This window comes from Odontesthes bonariensis, chromosome 5 (genome assembly GCF_027942865.1).
Source record: "Odontesthes bonariensis isolate fOdoBon6 chromosome 5, fOdoBon6.hap1, whole genome shotgun sequence".
Lineage (NCBI taxonomy): Eukaryota > Metazoa > Chordata > Actinopteri > Atheriniformes > Atherinopsidae > Odontesthes > Odontesthes bonariensis.
This window is the reverse complement of record NC_134510.1, coordinates 31414867-31435994: the sequence shown is the minus strand read 5'-3', so window position 1 is coordinate 31435994 and position 21128 is coordinate 31414867. Positions and strand designations below refer to the sequence as shown.

The 21128-nt window shown below is 37.7% G+C and overlaps 4 protein-coding genes across 5 annotated transcripts in view; 2 read left to right on the top strand and 2 right to left on the bottom strand.

Annotated features, from left to right (window-relative positions):
• The first annotated feature begins 470 nt into the window (after window positions 1–470).
• Window positions 471–4731, top strand: LOC142380325 (uncharacterized). The gene is made up of 3 exons (XM_075466091.1): window positions 471–658; window positions 2733–3084; window positions 3220–4731. The coding sequence occupies exons 1-2, from the start codon at window positions 592–594 to the stop codon at window positions 3065–3067; spliced, it is 402 nt and encodes a 133-aa protein (XP_075322206.1). The 5' UTR covers window positions 471–591; the 3' UTR covers window positions 3068–3084; window positions 3220–4731.
• mettl6 (methyltransferase 6, methylcytidine) lies at window positions 3437–9827 on the bottom strand. Its single transcript, XM_075466090.1, has 5 exons — window positions 9400–9827; window positions 7980–8114; window positions 7106–7276; window positions 6625–6766; window positions 3437–6232 (listed from the first exon to the last, which is right to left on the bottom strand). Exons 1-5 carry the CDS (start codon window positions 9703–9705, stop codon window positions 6081–6083), a joined length of 906 nt encoding a protein of 301 aa, XP_075322205.1. The 5' UTR covers window positions 9706–9827; the 3' UTR covers window positions 3437–6080.
• Window positions 9828–10011: 184 nt separating this feature from the next.
• Window positions 10012–14497, top strand: eaf1 (ELL associated factor 1). Its single transcript, XM_075466089.1, has 6 exons — window positions 10012–10320; window positions 12173–12267; window positions 12547–12683; window positions 12866–13038; window positions 13297–13506; window positions 13846–14497. The coding sequence occupies exons 1-6, from the start codon at window positions 10218–10220 to the stop codon at window positions 13893–13895; spliced, it is 768 nt and encodes a 255-aa protein (XP_075322204.1). The 5' UTR covers window positions 10012–10217; the 3' UTR covers window positions 13896–14497.
• A 3867-nt stretch (window positions 14498–18364) lies between these two features.
• Window positions 18365–21128, bottom strand: part of bmper (BMP binding endothelial regulator) — a 36449-nt gene continuing 33685 nt past the window's right edge. Inside the window, exons 13-16 of one of the 2 annotated variants that reach the window (XM_075466086.1) lie at window positions 20620–20821; window positions 20096–20441; window positions 19771–19901; window positions 18365–19528 (exon numbers count right to left, since the gene is read on the bottom strand). In XM_075466086.1, coding sequence (XP_075322201.1) covers window positions 19347–19528; window positions 19771–19901; window positions 20096–20441; window positions 20620–20821 — 861 coding nt within the window. In that variant the 3' untranslated portion in view covers window positions 18365–19346. The remainder of the gene's footprint in view (window positions 19529–19770; window positions 19902–20095; window positions 20442–20619; window positions 20822–21128) is intronic. The other variant, XM_075466087.1, reaches the window with a different exon arrangement.

Here is a 21128-nt window from a genome sequence, read left to right as displayed (position 1 = left end):
CTGTTATTACATTTTACATTGTATTTCTGAGTGTCTTAATATCCTTGTCTCAAGTGTTGTATTTTTGCCTGTTTTAATTTCTCATTGTAAGGCATTTCGTCATAAAAAGTGTACTTACTTATCCATACTGTTTGTTGTACCGAACTAAAATGCGCTTTTTCTGTAAAGGGGCAGTCAGTACATGAGAGTAATGGTGCAGCAATTTAAAAAGAACCATGGACCATTTCACCCTGTATAAAATAAGGTAGTTCCGATGTAGGAATAATGTGCAAGAGTTGTGATGTTTTAATTCTAAACATAATTCTATGATAAACTGCAGATATAAAGTACATATGGTTGATCAAAGGTGTTTCTTAAGACAGATTAGAACAACAGAAACAGAAGAGACCATGGCAGAGCTAACACTTAATTTGTCAGAATGATTGCAGACGCTGCTGCATCCCCCACCCACACATCTACACTTACACAAAGCAGGCAGTGGCATTCGTGCATCTTAGCAAATGTGAAATCTGTAACTTAGTGTGACATTTGTAGCTTGTGCTGTGGTCCCTGTGCTTATCTTCAGTGTGGTGTGTCCTCCCAGTGTGGAGAATGGCTTTCTTTACTGGACTTACAATACTGTCCATGACTTTGTGTCTTTTGTCTGCTCAGGACACAGGTTAGTAAACCCATGTTTGATCTATGAGCTTCTTAAAACTTTTTGATATAATGTAGAGTTGTCAGAAAAAAAAAAGAGTAATCCGTCTGTTCTAATAATTATAACCTGACACAGTTATAAACCAGAGTAGATCATGAAAATAGTTGTACAGTTTTTAGTTTTTAGTCTGTGTCGTCAAAATTTTTGTAACGTAGTTGGAATGACGGAAATGTCATCGTGACCTGTGGCCTTCACCACATGTTGCAAATATAGTAAAAGATTTTCTGAAATAAAGCTTAAATTTAAAAGCATATCTGTTCATTTTCCATCAAAATATTCATCTTGACTTAATTCATAAAAAACAACTTTACTGTATTTATATGGATTCGAGACATGACACAACAAAGAGAGAAATAGTAGTAAAGAAAACAGAAGCCAAGGCAAATCAATAACTTTGTTACCATTAATGCCGGCATGCTGTGATAAGTGTAAAAAAAAAAAACTAAATTCAAAGATTTCCAAATGATTTAAACCATCTACTGAAATGAAAATAGTACTGACAAACTATCAGATGTTAAAACAAGAAAAAAACAATTACTTTTTTAAATTAAAACTTATTCAAATTTAAAGTCTCAGGGTCATATTTACCACCGTGTTACAGTATCACTACTTTTAATATCATTAACACTCAATTCATGGTTTCCGGGTCCATGGATGTCTGTCATGTGCTGCTAACCCAAACTGAAGGTGGACGTGAAACCATGAACTGACCAATGGTGTTTGGACCACTGCTTCCCCATTCTAATTCAAGCATTGCAGCAGCTGAACAGTTCTGGGCCTCCTTTTTAGTATTTTCTATCACTCTCTCTTCTGAGGGCCTGAAGCCATTCATTCACAGAGATGTGATACCAAAGGGGATATATGTACTGAATGTGGTCATCAGTGTGTGAGAGCTGCTCAAGTTCAGCATCAATTCCCCACAGCTATGCAATCTCTTTCTCTAGCTTCTCCTCAAATTCTTTGAGCCATCTAGTTTCTGCTCTCTGCTGGATCTGATATTTTCCTTTAAAGCAAAACTCTTTTTCTCAATGACAGATACTATCTCAGTGAAGATATTCTCACTTCTCTGCACTCCTCAGCAGAGTGATTGATAGCATCTGTGTCTTGCTGAAGCACCTCCCCATCTTTCTTTACAATTTGGATTCTCTGCTGGATTTTTTTCCCCAACTTATCCCAAGCGGTCTGTCTCTCTTTTCTTTATGCTGCAGCTGAGACTGTGTTTGGGTCTTTGTGTTCATCCATGAGGATTCGATCAGCTCGTGCTTTTCAAAGGCTGGGGATACATAGTGAAGCTGGAGGTGGAGCTTACAGTAGAACACTAGACACTAAAGACAGGACTTGAGGGCTTCCAGCTTTAATCCAGTGGAGGAATCACAGGCTACATCCTCAGACTTGGTTTAATAATGATCTTTCAGAGCAGCCTGAATTCCTGAAGTTTTCTTCAGTGTTTCTGTTAAATCAGCAAAGACGGCACTTTTTTTTTTTTTTTTTTACCAGAACAGGGCTTGGTGTGAAAGTCTGTTTGCAGTTAGGGCAGCTGTAGACTTTATTATGATTCTCTTCTTCCAAACGGCTTTCAGTACAGCTCATGCAGCAGGTGTGCCCACAGGGAATATTCACTGGATCTCTCAGCAGACCCAAACAGCAGTTTCTCTGGATCTAGCTGCAGAGCCATTATATATCTTCCTTTATAATAAAATGTGAATAGCACATTCTCTCTGAGAACAAAAAGGGAGTAGTTGCCGGGTTTTATGGCATTCAAGTAAGAGGATTGGTTTAGATCTTGTTTTAAGACTTCCATGTGTGATTGTCTCCTTTTGCATTTTCTACTCAGACTAAGTAACTTGCAGCTGGTTATCTATATTTTTCAGACAGCTGAGAAGAGATTTTGATATTTTTACACAACACTAAGAAATTTCAAATACTTCCTTTAAGATGTTGAAAGGAAAACATGTATGTTTCAGAGTGAAACAAAGTTTAAACTGCAGAATTACTCGTTTTGTTTTTACTTCACATCAGTATCTTCATGTTTCAGGTACCTTGGAGGTCAATTACCAACAGCAGATCTTCACTCATGTTAGAGGTTCATCAGCCAAACTATCTTGCAGTGCAGCGTATGACTTTGCACTTTGTGGTGTGGTGCATGTCGTATGGCATAAGATCGCTGAGGAAAGCACTGAGCTTGCTGACCCCAGGAAGTATGTCACCACAGTGAGCGAGACGGCCAAGGAAAACATGAGACACAGACAGGTTGAGACGGAGATTCTCAATGTGACATCAGAGGACGCTGGTCGCTTTCAGTGCAAGGCTGAATGCAAGACTGGAGAGACAGCAATGGGACATTTCATCACGATCAAAGTAACAGAGTAATTAAAACCGAGGTTATTGTAAGTTATCACACTTTTTTTAAGTTTTCGATTTTGAGCATTGGCTTTTTAATTTGAACTTGATCCTGTAAATGGGAAAGAAGTCATTTTAACCTGCACACTGATAACTGTCCTGTGTACCATGTTGTCTTGCAGGTGAATCATCCGGCTGAGTTGACTCTGGTCAAAATTAATTAAAAAAAAACTTGGTTCCTCAGTGTATATTTTCCAGGAATTTTTGATGGAATGATCACATTCATTCTTAGTTCCTTGAGTAAATACATAATAATAATAAAAAAGATCACATTTGAACTTCCATTTGTATATGAATGTTTCATCATCCATTGAGGACACTTCAGTTGTTCATCAAGTTTAATTCATGGTATGAATCTGTCAATGTATTTCACTGTCCTAAGCTAATGTCACTTACTTTGTGACACGTACAAACCGAAGCAAGACCTTTAAAGTGTAAAGTGGCTTTGGAGATTTAAAACTGATCCAGCCACTGGTCATTTATATGGGGTGTACAATTATGTATTTGGTTGTATGTGTTTTGTGAGTGAATATTGGACATTTTTATGGTTTATGCATAATTAAATTGATTATAAGAATGTGTAACATAGCTACGTGTATCATCATTTCTTTATCACCACCCCCATTCCAAAAAAAGTTAGGATGCAGTTGCAAATGTATAAAAAGAAAAACAGAATGCAATTAAACTGCAAATATACAACTCATGTTAGGAAAAATATGGGATTGACAATTAAAGAGCTAAAATCAGGATCAAGGCAACAACTCTGTCCTTGTGCTTTTTTACTGTCACTGTTTTGTAAATGCATAACAACCCCGAGCTCATGAGCTGCATCTGTTACAATGATAGCATCAGGAATGAACTTGAATTATTTGATGAACAAAATATGACCCATAAAATCACATTCTATCATTACAGATGATCCCATAGAGTAGAGTAGAAATGAAGACTTTATTAAACAGAATCCTTAGTAATTTACCATCAATCATCTTTCTAATATTCAGCAAATAGGGATCGATTGTACATTTACTGCCGTTATATGCATCAAGAAAAGTCCTGCAGATGCGAGCCCACATCAGCATTCTAACCGATATGCTTTTCATTATGTGTGTGGCCGGCGTGTGAGCCAAACCACAGCACAGGAAGTTGCCTCAACAACTGTGTCCTGTTGCAAAGTGAGTAGTCTGTAGTATAGACTGAAATATCTTAAATCTTAAGTATGTTGGCTTAAGACCAAATAAGAATGTGTTTAAACATGGATCATCTTAGTTCTAAACAATGAGTTTAATAAACTAAAATAAGAAATATAAATATCCAAAGTTTATTAGTAAGGCAGACATATGACAAAATTGCTCCATTCTTCTAAATGATCTTAAATAAGCTATGTTAAGACAAACATATTTGTGTAGATGTTGACAGACTTTATAGGAGTATTTGTTCACATTTGCTGACTTTGAATGAACGAATGACAGTTTTGAAAGATTTTGCAACACAATAGATTGTAAGTGTATTTAGGAAACTTTGGATACTATGTGACCTCTAATGCAAAGAGGAAAAATGCCCTTTTTTTTTCTTTCAATTTTCACAAATAAATATCAACCATTTGAGTGTTTGTGCTGTATTTTGATTAAAAAATTATGTAAAAGACAGTGACTCTTTCATTTAGACTTTATGACAACAGCAACCTCATGTTTACAACAAGACAGATTGACGTTTCTATCTAAAAGGCACTAAAAGGTCAAATGTTGTCAAACAGTGTGCAGTTTTTATGTGTGTAAACGCACTGGGTACTTTCCGTTTGCTCTTAAGAAGGAAATCAGAGGCTGACACAGTTGCTGAACAGGAAGCCACATTTAGAATCGGTTGCAAAATGCTTTTCAGAAACCATTAGATGTTCACCATAGTGGACTCTGCTGCACGTAGCTCCCTTATTCAAGCTCTTATTATTGCCATGACCTTGATGACTGAGAATCTACATCAACATCAATCAATGTCGTTCAAAAACCCGACTGAATATTCATTAGAACTTTGCTGTAATTAAGAAAGTAGTAAAGCAATAAGGAAAGGAGCACAGACTGGATTTTCTATGAAAATTACATTATCATTATTTTACTATTGTACCATTTAAGCATGTTTACTAGTAGCTGTAGGTCTTTGTATGAATGATTCTCTGACAGACGAACCCAAGCTTACGTGTGGCTTGAAACCAGACAGTCACTGATGAAGATTCAGGTTTTAGTTTTTAGTTGTGCACACTCGCCTGGCCAACTTGGATCATGTCAAAAAGACGATCATTGTCACCTATTTCAATTCCCCCAGTCCAGTCTCATTTACTGTCATTTGAATTTCTTTAACAAAGCAATATTTATACTCTATTGAATGTTAAGATATGCGAAAAGCAGCTACCTGTTCTTCAAGTTTATTCTATAAGGAATATACTTATTAGAGTCTGCTGCTTTGTGAAATGGCACAACGCAGTTTGACATGTTTTCATTATTAATTTAACCAGACAAAAAATTATACAAAAAAATACCGTGCACAAGTTCAAAGACTTGTTTGCTTACAGAATAAATCTTTTTTTAAGGCTTATAGAAGTAAAATAGTTTCTCAGGGTGAAACTACCAGCTGATCAAACTGTGACAAAACTAAAGTAAAGTGAGTTTGGATTGTCTATTCTTCTTCTGACAACTTCTGACATGTCTTTTGTTCTCATTCATAAAGTTCAGCATATTTCAACCAATAAGATTCTGGGTGCAAGCAAAACTCTGACTGCTGAGAAAGAAGAGCATTCTCTGTGATAAAATACACCGTACCCACCTTTTTCTCCTGCACAGTCTGAAAGATTCAGACCCCGAGTCACTTAAGCCACAAGTCTCCTTCTGGTACTGTTTTGGCTGCCAGTGCCACAGGATATAGAATGTTTTTTTGTGCACGAGTGTGTGTCTTTTGCTGCAACTTTGTAGATTTGTAAGAAGGCAAAGTGTGATCAGGTGTGTGGCTGTCCAGGCTTGGTGAACTTGCTCTGCAGAAACACCCTCGGAACACAAAGACCTTCCTTCTTGTTGACCGTCTCTCTCAGGATGTAGTCGTTAGTAACAGATTGGAAGCCTGCCTCCTCAAACAGCTTAGCCAGGAACTCTGGAAGAGGTTAAAAAAAAGAGAAGAATTAAACTTCAGCTACAATTAAGAATAAAGATTAAGATGATTTCTGGTGTGTTGTGAAAGGATGATATATATGACTTCACACAAACATGAGATTTGACCTCTGAATCATATCATAACTGTTGCAATCATTTAACAATTTCATGGCTTTTGAAACAAGTGACGACTGGTATACTAAATTGCTAAACACAAGCTTGACACAAGTACACAGCGAGGAGACTGAAACACAACTGAGGTGAATGCTCTACAAAACAAGCATATTCTATCAATCAATCTTTCTGACATGCAAACCTGGTCTATTTACTTATAAACAATATAATAAGACAGAAATAGAAGAAAAATGATTTTCCAAAAATGAATTTACTGACCTTTAGAGAAGAAGTAAGATCGTGTTCCATCCTGGCGAACATAGAAGTTCTCCCCCAGCCTACTGCCAGATTTAAAACGAAGCATGGCGTGGTCATGTAGGCCATAGTCCCGGAAAAGGACAACACCGCCAGGCTTAAGCACCTTAAAGCCACATGTAGGTCACATCAAACAATTACAGGGAGTTTGAGTAGGTTTAAAAAAAAAAAAAAAGGCCAATCGAAAATAAGACACCACATATACGACCATGTTTCATTGTAAATTAAAGGAAGGAAAGCAAGGATTTGCAAATGACCAATTTCAATCAATCTTTTTGATTGTATGCACACTGGATTTTGCATGCATCTAAAGATATAATATATAGTTTGCTTTTATATATTATATGAAACCAAACTACACAACTACTAAACTAAAGATATGTGTATACATACACATACACACACACATATATACATAGAGACACTTGGCTTTCTCTGTTCTCACCTTGCTGATGTTATCCAAAACCAGCTTCATCTTGTCAGGATGGACACCCGACAGGACAAAGATGAGTGTGACAACATCCACGCTGCTCGTTGGTACATTTTCCATCAGATCATCTTTAGTTAGATCACACTGGAAGGCACAGCAGCGCTCAGGGCAGTAAAGATCATTTTGCTATCAAGCAAAAGGGGATAAAGTGTCTTTATTAAATCATTCAGTGCTTTGTTTAGCATTAAACATTTTCTCAGAATGTCATCGTGGTGTCATCACAAAGCTACAAGAACAGTGAAAGTGCATCAGTCCTGTCTTGAAAAATCTAACTACTGGTCATCCAACACAATAACAACATATATATATTATTATTATTAGTAGTAGTAGTAGTATTATTATCATTATTATTACATTTGCTATGCATGACAGTCCTAAGCAACATTCAAGTCACTAATGTTTTGCTCCAGTGTAACTTCCAGGCATACACCCAGTTATCTAAACCTGATCATTCATCCTTCTTGACCACTGTGCTCCTCTCAGACGGGATATCTAGAATTTATATCTCGACCCACAAGGCAATCTCAGCTCTGACTCTTTTGATTTGTGGTTCAATGATGATAGATCGAGCTACCAACTCCTATCAAAGCAGGACTGACAAGTCTCAATCAAACGCACCTTGCACTTCTATACCTATTCTATGTGTACTCTTTCCTTTAAATATATTTAGTATATTATTTATAAACAAGTTCTTTTTCTGTGTACAGAAGCCTGAAATCTCTTCACTTGTAAGCCATTCAGGGTTAACTGGCTAATATGTAACAGAACAGAGCCTGGGCTTCTTTTGTTGCACAAATGTAATGCACAGGTTAACTGAAAAATATCTTACTCTGACAAATTCAACCGCTCGAGGTGAGAAGTCGCAGGCATAAACAAAGATGTTGAGGTCATCTTCCAGCAGAGGGAAGATGCAGTTTCCTACCCCGCAGCCAGCTTCCAGCAGCACCAGCTTCTGCGACTCAAACTGCAAACAAGCCACGACAAAGACAAAATGAAGAGACAGCCACACCACCACTTATTATCACTTTATTTATGTTTAGCAACTTTGCTTCAAATGATGCTTATTACAAAAGCTTTCAGACATCTTGCTTTAAAGCAACGATAGAGGTTTGTGAACCTCAAAACTTTGTGCTTCTAACATGTTTTGAATTACACTGACTTTTTTTATGCACATTCCCAGATCTGAAACTGTCCTAGAGTGTTTAGGAGCTGAGATACAGATATCAAGCCCCACACCTCACAGTTTTGCTTTATGACATTTTTGTATGGCTTTAGAGGGCATCTTTATGGCTCCTTAACATGACAACAAATGTAAGTGTATGGCTGTACATTGCATTGCAGGACTGATACGGAGACTTGTTTTTATGACAGTTGTGGCATATCCCACATATAAAGAAAAAGAGACAATAAAAAAATAGAATAAAAAAAATGTATTTTTTTTTTAAATGAAATAACAATTTAAAAAGTAAATTTCTTAGGGTTACTTTAAATCTATAATGTGTTTATAGGAAAGGAGCAGGTTGCACATCTTTTGGAGCTGGATGCCAAATTATTCGTACGGCATTCATTCAAATACACACTCACATTATACTAGAGGGGCAAGTAGTGGACAGATCACTTTACAACTGCCTAAGTCTGAATCCATGAAGAGGACTGTTTTCTATCGGTCAGCTGTGCTATGGAATAATCTTCCAGTGGTGGTTCGTGAAATCAAAGGGAAAATTGTCTTTAAAAAGAGACTAAAAATATATTTGTTCTCATCTTGATGATGTAATATAGCAAGGTTATGTTAGGGCATAAATGAAGCGCATGTTGTTTTTCATTATTTTATTGTTTGTATTTTAATGTATACTTTCTGTATTGCTGTTTTTGTGCTTTGTATGTTTTGTCTGGACCCCAGGAAGACTAGCTGTCGTTTTGGCGTCAGCTAATGGGGATCCTTTTAAATAAACAAATAAACAAATAAACAAAAGAAAACCACTATAGTAAATGAAAGGTAGAAATACAAGGAATTGCACAACCGACTAATGGATTATCTACATACAACAATTATCATGTCCCTCCAAACCTCAGGTTGAATGAAACTGGCAAATTCTGAGAGACAGCTGCAAATTATTGCGTGAAGATAGGCGGCATGTTTGCCCTGCGTGTGGACAACTGTAATTTTGAGGTCTAAGAATATTATCTATAACAATGATACAACTCATATCTGAATTAACATTCTATGAATAATAGCTTAGTCGGCTCACCTCTCGACATGCTTTGAGCTCCTCAAACTCCCTTGTGGTCCAGTGCCTATCCTTAAAGAAATTCGTCGTGTTTCTTTTGTAAAACAAGTCCCAATTTTTCTGAGCTTCTTTCTCCAACTTCATCTGTTTGAAGTCGGACACCAGAGTCTGCTCACAGCTTTGTCTGTCCAGCTCCTCCTGAGTTAAATCGTTGGCGGTGGGTGACTTCGTATGCCCGGGGACGCATGGAGACTTCTCCTCGCTGGATTCCACTTTTTCGCTGCGTTTAACACCAACACTGCCCATGTCATTTGTCGACAGAGCCATGCTGATTTTAAAACACCGGATTTACCTCTTCCCAGATAATAGTCGTTAACAGCAAAACTAGCTTTTTGAAAGCTTGACTACATTTTCATATATAGAGAGTCCATTTTGTCCGTCTATCAAATTCTTCCGTGTAACGTCTACAATTTTGATTCCTCGTCTAAATGACACTTTTCATTAATTACCATATAAAAGTAAATGGTACAATATAGTTTATATCTATTTGATTGTAGACATGATGTATTTGTTAAATTTGTTGAACATTTTAAAGAGGAAAGTGGAACGTAGTTACAGCCTATGGGCTCGTTTCGGTGATATTTCACAGTCGGGCCATAAGCGGAAAAGCATCTGTCGGGTGACGAAAGCGTTGTTGTGCTAAAGGTTAGCCTTTGAAAGCTAGCCTTATGTTATAGTTTACTGCTTCTTTTATCTCATTGAGGTTGTCCGATATAACCTGGCTCTTCTTTGCATTTAAAAGTAAATGTAAATTCGAATAAAACTGGACTAACGGAACAATGAACGGGAGTACGAATCCGCTGCTTGATAAAGAGGAGCATGTTTTGAAGCTTGGAGAAAGCTTTGAGAAGAGGCCAAAATCTTCCTTTCACACTATCAGATGTGAGTGGGACGGTCCAACCATATGTGTTTCCTAAACTATACCAATGAAGTACAGTGCTTAATAAACAGCTGTGATGAAGTAGTTTGTTTACGTGAACGCGGAAAAAGTTGATAAGGACTTTCAGTCATTCACAATAATGTCAGTCCATGTTTTTCTATAATGTTACAGCATCCTTTACAAAAACAATAACAACTTAAAGTATCTATCTGTCTTTGCTGTTACTGAATATACATTACTTTTTCAGGGTACACTACGGTAAGTAATACAAGTCACAGTATGTATATAAAGACATTTTTTTTTATATTATAGGTTTTATAAAATTATTGTAACGGATATGGAAATCATGTAATATACGTCAACATTTTTGCTGGTATATATATATATCGATTGTATTGAAATGTATTTAATGAGCATTAATCTGAACATTGGTTCTTCATCTCAATTAAAAAATATATATTGTTAAAAGTTTGTATTTTGTTCACATACTAGAGTCAAATGTTTTCACAGAGGGGATTTTAGCTATCATTTCTTATCAATTCATGAATGAGAAAATGCCGTCCACTGATAGTGAAAAATATTCTTGTCATATTATGAGGATCAATATGTGTGGAAATCAGACTATAAATGATATACTAACAAATCTCTGATAAAACATGAAGAATATTATTTGGAAAACTTATAGTATGCTGGTGCAACTGAAGAGGAGATTTTTGGCTCAGAATATGAGAAAAATGCATTTAAAGATGTGGATTGTAACGTTTCATACATTTCAATACATTCGAGTTATTGCAAATAAATAATTTTAACTAACACCATTACATTACATTATTGGAAACAATATGTTTTAATATGTGAAAAAGACTAGCTAGCTAGTTAAATGTGCACTGATTTGGATCGCTGCCAGATAAGCTTTATATAGACTGATAATCACCCACAATATTACAGTCACCCTTCTAAGTACGAGGCTGAATAGATAGAGACCCCCCAGGCGGGGCCTCTATGGATTAGTGCTGCCTCGGTCTATGTTAGCGTTTGGGTGGATTGTACATGTTGTAGTAACACCCAAAGTATCCTCTTAGAGCAGGGGTCTTCAACGTTTTTCAAACTGATGGAGAGTTGGAGCAGGGACCCCCCTACTATTTATATGGCATACAATTGTGTTTTATATTTAACGGGGCCTAGTGCCGTGTATAAATATAGCTACTCTGTTATTGTACATTCAATACTAAGCTATTCAAATAATACACAGGTTAATATATTCATGTTTTTATTTTAAACGTGCAAGGTACAGGGTGGCCGTGCCACTGCCATTTATAAACAAACATCTTGCATACAACACTGAGCTATTCAAATAATCCACAGATTTGAACTTTAAACATGCATGTAGATGGGACAATGAATCCTCAAACCATCTGTGGATGGCACACGTTTGCACACAATTTGTGAGAAAAAACTGTTTGAAAAAATTTTTTAAAAAATAAAAAAAATTTTAAATGTTAAAAATCGTGTAATCAACCAAAGATTTCGCGACCCCCTGCAGTACCTCCGCGGACCCCCTGTTGAAGACCTCTGTCTTAGAGTATTTCCTTGTAAATACCATCATACTTTTTCTTTTTTTACATATCCTCCCTTACAGAACCTCCCTAGGTCAGAATTCATGACAAACCAAGATCCTTATAAAAATCTTGACGTAAAGAAATGGATAGAAATAGCTTTTTATAAATTTTTTTACTTTCATATTTCAATGCCAGCCTCTTAAGTCCACCACCATCTCAAAATTTTAAATGAACTGGCGGTCGTAAGCAGAACTCATCAAGCGACTGACTGACACTGAATCTCATTTCTTCTCAGATGACTTCAAACCAGCATCTATCGACACGAGCTGTGAGGGAGAGCTACAAGTCGGAAAAGGAGATGAAGTTACCATAACACTACCTCATATTCCTGTAAGACACCATGTTGTTTTCACTTTCGAGCAGGAAATCCCTTTTTATTCCCTCTCCTGGCTACAGATTTAACACACACTTAAACTTGCATTATTTGAGCTGATTTGTTGCTGTGCTCAGTGAAAAGAGGAGGGGCAGTAGATCCAAGTCAGCTGAGGTGCTAAGTCAATCTAGACCGAAACTGGCTCACATATAACCAGTGTGTTTTTTTTTTTTCACTGTAATTTGTAGTTAAATGAACTCAAACAGAAGATATTTACATTCTTGTTTTTCTCTCAGGGCTCCACGCCTCCAATGACAGTATTCAAAGGAAACAAGCGGCCATATCAGAAGGATTGTGTGCTCATCATTAACCACGACACTGGGGAGTTTGTACTGGAGAAGCTTAGCAGCAGCATCCAGGTCAAGAAAACAAGGTGAGAGGTCTATACTTCAGATTTTCAGACCCATAAAAACCCTTGTGAGAGATGTGATTGTGAATCTGAGCTGCTGTTGAATCGATATTTTTTGTAAAACTAGGATGTCCAGGAGGACATTCTTATGGCTGATGGGCAGAGGACTGATAGTAGGTTCACCTGCTGTATGTGTTTATTTACAGGGCGGAGGGTAGCAGTAAGATCCAGGCTCGAATTGAGCAACAGTCAGTTCGTTCTAGTCAGCCCAGCTCTCAGTTCCGGGCCCCTACCAAACCCGGGGTTGGTATCAAAACTTCCCCTTCACCATCGAAAGACAACCCCTCCCCAGAGCCTCAGCTCGATGACATAAAGAGAGGTGAGCAGGTTCAGTGACACTCGTATCTCATAATAATTGACTAGAAACTTTATACTGAACAATGTGCCACATAGAACTACACTATAGTATGTTGTACACCAATGGAAGTTTTTTTGGCAAAAGGGTCTAAATCACTTATTTTATATCACATGCACAATGTGTTTTCACAAATCTTTGAATAACTACATCAATGGAAAGCACGGGGGAGTATTAAACAAGAAAACATTAGCCGTGCTGACGCCCCACTCCTGTTGACAGAGCTGCGAGCGGAGGTGGAGGTGATCGAGCAGATGAGCAGCAGCTCCTCCGACTCAGCCAGCGCCTCAGGAAGCGGCGACGACAGCAGCAGCAGTGACGGTGAGCAGGACGCCCCGCGGCCGCTCAGCCAGACCTCTCCCAGCCGCCACCCCATGGCTAACGGAGGAGCCGACCGACAGCAAGGCAACAACCAGCTCATGAACACACTCCGTGAGTATCTCAGAGCTATATTTGGTCTTCCAAGGGTTGGAATTCAGGCAAGCATTTGTTTTTCTGCGCATCTCTGTGTGAACACAGTATTAAATACTCATTTTAATAGAGATCGGCTTAATAACTGTCATGTTTAGATGTTTAGATTGCTCTGTTGCATGGTAACTATGTGCTTATTAGCAAAAGCAACTTAATGTCAGGTTCAGTCTCTGTCTATTCATGTAGAGACAGAAAGCTGTGTCGGTGTAGATTTACAGCATCAGTGTTGGTCATGTTTTATGACATTTTTAAAAGGAAAAACCTTTTGCTCACCTGCTGTTTGTCCTCTGGTTTTCACAGGAAACGATCTTCAGCTCAGTGAGTCGGGCAGTGACAGCGATGACGACTGAACTCCTCTGGTCGGTCTGTCCCTCTCCACACTCCTCTTTGCCTGGTTCACTTGTTCCTTTGCTGTGTTCCTTTACCTCAGCTTTACATCTCGTTCCGACTGTATTTTTAAATTTTATTTTAGTATACTCTTAAAGATGGCCAGCCCGGAGTGTATTTTTTATTAGATGTATATTTTGGTTTGTAACTTAAGAAAAAGATAGTTTTACCTGAGAGGCTTGGAAGATTATATATTAGAGTGTTCACAAATATTTTAAGTACTTAAAGAAGCTAGTTTTATCCACTTGTTTTGTCTGTGTTTGATGGGTTTTGCTTTTAATGGTAGCATGAGCAAGATACAGTCTTGAAATTTACTCAAAACAATACAAACAAATACACAAAAACAAATAATCAGGTTCTTCTGCTTCCCACACCAAAGGTCAGTACATCAAGTTAATGATTTCTTCATTAAATAACAAGGCAGGTTTTATTCTATGATTTAAAAAGAAAAAAGAAAAACAAACCCTACTGCTTTCCAATACTACTCAGCCACTCAACCTAGTCTGTATCATCAGTCCTAAGAAGAGGCCAAAAGTTACTCTGGAAGACATTACAAACATAGTCCAGCAGCAGAAATGGTGTCTTTGTAGAAATGTATTTAGTCTACATTTGACAGTTCTTCTGCATCTGTTTACAATAAGAAAGAAAAGTGACACTTCAGCAGTATTACTTTTTAGCTAGTTTCTAAAGTACTGTGGAATTTCTGTGTAATGGGGAAACTTATTATTTACAGTTCTTACCTAAATAACACTGGTAATCAAAGTATCTATCTGCTCCCTTAAGTTATTTGATAGCCATAAAACTTTAGGTGAGTTTGACTTGATGCGGCCCTGCACGGTGCTAATCTGGAAGGATACATGATGGTCAAAGCATGCGGGTTCGAAATCTTATCCAAATTTTGCAGGCGCCCAAGTGTCACATAGCATTAAAACCTGAAGCTCAGAAACTGTATCGTGACACAACTCTACCTTATTTGGCTGAGGGCTTCACTGACATACTTGATATGAAGAAATCCTCAGATCTCTTATCTAACATGGTTATCTCTCTTAAAGGAGATATATTCAGTCTTATTTCCTTTTCTGGCAGCTCATTTTATATGAGCATCTTACACTAAAATTTTCATTTCCAGCACTTAAGCTGCAAGAACAGTTTAGTTCAAGAGTTACTGTATTGTTACGAGAGAATACGTAATCTAAGAGTCATGTGTTGTTGTTGTTTTTTTATCCTTTTAATTTTCCTTTTCACCCTCCTGGTAATATTGATATTATTCTCAAGAAAGAACAAAGTTTTCTTTTTACGCTCCACCTCTTACTTTACCAGCTGCTCTCATCCACCATAAAATCTGCCGTAGTCATTAGAAAGCACCTGTTTCTAATAGCCTTTTGAACTGCTAACGTTTCTCAATAACTTGTTGTAAATTACACTTGCCACTTATTAAAGTGGCTAGTTGATTCATTTATCTTTTTTTTCACCACATGGGGGCAGAAAAGGCTAAAAAACACACAGAAACACAGGCTTGTTTTGACTATGGCGACAGCAATCAGTTTACTGAAAGTTTAGGATTGACTGGGTTCAGCTTTGGTTTGGTTTTCCAACTCCTGAGAAAGATTAAGACTCCTTATCCGGTAGATGTTCCGCTTTCTCCATTCACCAACTACTCATTTACTTATATTAAATGTCATGTGGTACAAGACACAATGCACTCTGAGAGCATCGCCTCATTTCTCTGGAAACAGCAGAACATGTAGATTAGAAACTAAAAAAAGTCAACCACAGTTTTTTTTTTTTTTTTTTTTCTATGGAGCTGGAGAATAAAAAAATGGTGAGCTTGAATAAGTTTAAAGTTACAGTTAACCTGCAAAGTTAATAGCAGTGTTATCAGTTCTGTCATCAGCAACCGCTTCAGTGTACGCGGCTCGCTCTGCATCTTTTCTCAACAGTGTTTCTAGGATCTTTTGATGCTAGTTTGGTTTGTGAATCAAGCACCGTGGAGAATTATCAATGATGCTGAACCCTCCAGAGACAAAAACTGACAAGTTAAGGTCAGTTATTGTCTCACTAACTGAATGAAGGGTCTAGATTTAAAGGGACTTCAGCACCCGGCGATTTCCAAAAATCTTGTTTGTTAAAAGAAAAACAACCTGAAAACCGATAAAGAAGCATGCAGCAGTTTCTGTTTGTTTCTGACTTGTTGTTTTGTTTCCCCGAACAGAGAATGTCATATTTTTTGATCCAACTATACTACATCTTAGTATTTTCCAATGCCTTACAGCATTTCAGTTTACAGATGAGGATGAATGTGTCATTTTCTGAAAATGCCAAAGAGATGAACTCCTAATATAAAAGATGTGAAGGCATGCCAATGTGTGACAGTGTCATGCCAGTGTGCAACTGTATTCATTTAACTTGATCTTAGACGGTTTTGTTCATCTAGTACAAGTAATCAGGTCAGTGATTTTTCCCTTTATCTGCAGAAACGATTGTGGTTTGGTTTTGCTTGTAGTATAGTACAGTGTTGTGCAAGCGGACACGTGCAAATCTCCAGAGTGAAACATCAAATCATAATCATTGTTGGGAACTTGTAGTGTTTAGATTAAGATAACTTGTGTGGTTTAACACACAGTTGTATGAAATATGTGTAGCTGGCAGCTTTTAAATTGTCTCAGTCTAAAATAGCTGCATTACTTTCTGGGCTACTGCTTCTGATTCTCTGATTCAAAATGAGTATATCATTTACTCTGCTTTATTAGGTTTTTGCTGTCCAAATATAATAAAATGATTAATTGTTATTTGCAAAATATTAAGAATCTGACTAAAGTGTCACCGCAGCCTCCAGTTGCCATCCTTTTTTTGTGCAACTGCTGTAAGTGGATGGTGAATGAAACACATAGACACGAACCTTTTTCTCACCGGTATTTCCACTGAAAAATGTTTAATTCTCACAACACAGTTTTGTTGTCTTGTGGTCTCTGTTGTGTTCGTTTGTTTAGTTCTCATGTTTTTATTTTAGCGCACTTTGTGTATGTGAATTTGGTTTGTACAAATTTGAAGTGTATTAAAAGTTTTCAAATGTCACAACAATAGTTTGAAGTGTTTATTGTGACAATGGTGTTTTTTTTTTTTTACTATAAATCTGTTGAAAGAAAGGCCAGTAATGCACACATCCTCCAAGCCTCTGCACAGCACAACTTCTGCAATACTGTGACCATCATAGAATATCGGGAGTTTAGCCAAAAACAGACAAACGTCTGAAAGGTCTGAAAAAGAACAATATGAAGAGGAATAAATACATATATAAATAATATAGATATAGATATAGATATAGATATATCTATATCTATATATAGATATATAGATAAAGCAATACATTTGTGGAAATATAAAGAAAATAAACCAAGAGTTTTTTTTAATCATTTTCACATATTTGTTTATATAGTTCTGTATACACCATAGTGCGCTAAAGTCCTGAGTCCCCTTATTTCTTTATATTTCATTTCCTGGAAGCCCAACTTTCTTGTAGTCTTTTAAAAGAGTCTTAAGCAATAGTTCTACAGGCTTTCTGAAAGTCTGTCAATGTTCTTCCTCAGACATTGGCTACTTTTTAAAAATTTTCAATTCAGTCCTTCTTCCCGACTGTTTTCAGAGTAGTGTTTTTTAGTTGGTTTTGTGAACCACTTAACACTGACCTATGAATCATTCAAGCATTTAAAAAAGGCACCTAACTCAAGGGATGAACCAGTGTTCCAGTTGTTTCTCGCAGCTCACTGTGAGTGAAAAAACTATTCCCGAAGACGGCTTAAAGAAATGAGGGAAAGCTTGTCTAACAGGGTTCAGGCTGTGTTGGAGAATAAAGGTGCTCATATTAAATACTGACTCAAGATCGTTAGAATTATACAAACTGTGAGTAAAAACACATTTTTATTGTTTTCCAACATATAAAGAAATGAGGGGAGGCGCAAGACTTTTGCACAGTGCTGTATTTATATTGTGTATATAAATATAAATTTACTTAAGTGTGGCATGTAAGTTAATAGAATATTTCTGGATATAAAATGTTATTGTGTTAGACATTTTTAATTTAATTTCATCCCTGTAAGTTTTCTTATTGTTTCTATTGCATTTGGAATTTTGCAATCAATAGCAAAAATTACAACAAAAAGAAATGAAATCAGAAATAAAAGAAAATTCAAATTTTTATTTGAGCTTTTCTTGCCAGATCTTTCTAAAACGATTGAATCTTTTATTTATTCCTCTTTTTATTTCCTAAGTCTTTTACAGATTTATTCTTTATTTCTGGTACACAGATCTTTGCTCCCTGTGTAGCCATCATTATTTAATGTCATGTATGAATCCAGCTTTACATCCTTTTTCTCTTTTGGTTGTTAAACAAATTTTGTTCAGCCCTTCAAAGAGTTGAGACGGCAGTCAAAAATGAACTTCGAGAAAAGATTATATTGCTGGTCTTAAATAATCATCGTCAAGTAAAGCATATGTTTACATGAACACCTTCAGTTTGGTACTATCCACAACAAGCTGTACATGGAGCATAATACAATACAGTACTTTTTTCCCTGCGATGGTGCAACAACTAAGTCACATTTGGGCATTTCTCTTCAAACAGTAACACAAAGGTACACAACAAATACATAAATAGCTCTTGTTTCCCTTTAAATCATTTGTAACGAAATTATATTCATGATTCTGGCTCTTGCTACAACATGTCAATTGACTGATATAAATTAACAATATCAACAACAAATATTAATAATTAGAGCAATAATAATAATATAAAAGCAATCTTGTCTCATATAAATCTGGTTAGCTTACAGTATGAAATGATGGAACAGAGATCATGAGGGCAGCTCGACAAAGTATCAGAGAGTTTCTCAACATTGAGTCTTGCTATTCCAAATGCAGACGCTCAGTTTTCCATAATAATGTGTTTGCAAGAGAAATTTGGGCACCATATTGGCTCTAGTAGGAGTCCTTTGGCCCAAACCATTTCCTGAGGATCCACGACAATGTGCTGAATGTTCCTCAGATTTAAAAATCTCCAGATGGGGCCCTGAGTTTTCTCTTGGGATTTCAATTCTTCTTAGTGGTGGTAACTGGTGTTGCAACATTACTTGGCATCACAAGAAGCATAAGGACATCAGAGGCTGAATCTTGTGACAACTGTCAGCCTTCCATGCACGTCCCCTTCAGTCTGTCACCGTAGTTTGTATCTCTGACTCGGAAATCACTCCGACATGATTCTTTGCCAAGTAATGGAGCCTGAGTACCTTGGTGCATCTGATCGGAAGACTCGAGACACTTTAGCGTCCTAAACGCTTTTTGGCTAGTTTGGCCCTCTGCTTTGGACACTACAGGTGACCCTCCCTAACCTAACCCCCCTCCCACCTGGGTAATAAAGGTCACCGGCCAGGGCAGGCTGTGGGTTTGATGCAACGTCCCTGGAACAGCACGAGGTTGGCTGGGCAGTGGCAGCCAGCCACACAGGGCTTGCTACATGGTCCAATTTCATTCCAGTTGTCACAGGTTTTAGTGCATCCCGGACCGCAGGTGTCATACACAGCGTCATGTTTACACTGGGTGGCTGGTAAATTAAAGAGAGAGTAGAAAGAGAACAGAGGATGTTAAGGTGTAAAACCAATACGCATAATAAGGGGATATTTAAAGTTGAATTTACAACTCTCTGAAGCACCTTTATAAAACACACAAGAGATAAACAGGAATATAAGTGGTAGCAAGTGTAAGTCTATATTTCTGGGATTTTGAATCTGCTCCCAATAGTCCTGAGCTCCTCCCAAAAGCTTAAAGGTGGTGTTACCCACTTACCCATGCAAACGTTGTCTGGCTTCCACAAAACGGGCACTCCTTCCCTCTCGCAGGCTCGGCTGTAGGCGATGAAGGACTCGCAGTAGCAGTTTTTATGGACTGGACACTCACACATGTCAGTCACACATGACCTACAGAGGGTTTTTGGTTTAGTTTAGACCAGCTTTAGGGACGGGATATTTAGTAGTAACAATCAAAATCCATGGGTGAATATATTGATCAACATCCTCACATTCTTTTTCAATTCTAACTTTAAATCTCTTGGTTTTAAAGTTAAAAGGTTTTTTTGGTTTGCTTTGTACACCAGACATAGCCTCGTCCTCACCTGTAGAAAGGACCAAAGTCCACCACCCGGTGGCACTTCTGAAATTCCCATGACTTTATCTTCTGACATTCCCGGTGGGCCCGAAACTTGACTTTAACACTTCCCGGACATAGGAAGGACGTTGGCCTGCGAGGTGGATGCTGCTGGGAGCAAACCTCGTTTCCCTCGACTCGCCACGACTCTGCAAACTCGTCCACATCGAACTTGAACTGGCCATCACCTCCCATGGTGTCATCGCGCTTGTGACCATTGTAGTTGCCACAAAGTCCACAGAGGCGCCCGCGCAGATGAGGAGCAGCTACAACTTCTACAAAACTGTCACCATCCCATGTGATCTCCAAACCTGCTGACGGAGGTTTAAGAAACAAAGATTCGCTAAAGTTTAGATACAGTTCTTCATTGTAGAGCAAAGCAATCAGAGATCAAACTGCAGAAAGCTTGATTTGCTTCTTGACCCCCAGATGTGTGAAAGTAATTGAATATGCTATAATTCTTTACGTCCCCAAGAAGTTATGTTTGCTGACCTGCAATGGTGGTAAGCTTGAGCAGGTATCCATCCAGGTCAATGTGCACCCCAGGTCCATGGTAGGGCAGGGCGATACGGGTACCATTCTTCCGGACCGTCAGGTGCTGGTGCAGGCTGAGGATCAAAGTGCCCAACCTCACCTCCACAGACTGAGTCCAGGAGAAGGAGCGAGTCCGCCGAGCATTATTCTTCACCAACACCTGGAATCAAAAGTAATAACAGAATTTAAAACTGATAAAAGTATGAGCTGCTACGATGACTTATCACAAAAAGATATAGTACTTACATGATACATATATTTTCACTAGACATTTTCATGCAGTCACATCAAAAGAAAAACATTTTTCTTGGCAATGTGTGTCATACAGTGAATAGTCCAATAGTTTGTGAAAGCAGAACAAACAGAACAAACTGAAAAAAAAACGGAAAAATTACAAGCCTAACTCCACTGAAGGTGCCTTACAACAACTCCTTTGCAGATAAGTTGTAGTGATTTAACAAACATCT

Bases quoted from the DNA above. Each gene is read 5' to 3' on its own strand.
- mettl6 (XM_075466090.1), bottom strand. From the start codon at position 9,705: ATGGCTCTGTCGACAAATGACATGGGCAGTGTTGGTGTTAAACGCAGC. The intron at 8,115-9,399 runs GTGAGCCGACTA...GCTTGTTTGCAG, and splicing joins AGCTCAAAGCATGTCGAGAG to TTTGAGTCGCAGAAGCTGGT. The intron at 6,233-6,624 runs GTCAGTAAATTC...AACCTCTTCCAG, and splicing joins ATCTTACTTCTTCTCTAAAG to AGTTCCTGGCTAAGCTGTTT.
- eaf1 (XM_075466089.1), top strand. From the start codon at position 10,218: ATGAACGGGAGTACGAATCCGCTGCTTGATAAAGAGGAGCATGTTTTG. The intron at 12,268-12,546 runs GTAAGACACCAT...TTTTTCTCTCAG, and splicing joins TAACACTACCTCATATTCCT to GGCTCCACGCCTCCAATGAC. The intron at 12,684-12,865 runs GTGAGAGGTCTA...GTTTATTTACAG, and splicing joins ATCCAGGTCAAGAAAACAAG to GGCGGAGGGTAGCAGTAAGA.
- LOC142380325 (XM_075466091.1), top strand. From the start codon at position 592: ATGGCTTTCTTTACTGGACTTACAATACTGTCCATGACTTTGTGTCTT. The intron at 659-2,732 runs GTTAGTAAACCC...TTCATGTTTCAG, and splicing joins TTTGTCTGCTCAGGACACAG to GTACCTTGGAGGTCAATTAC.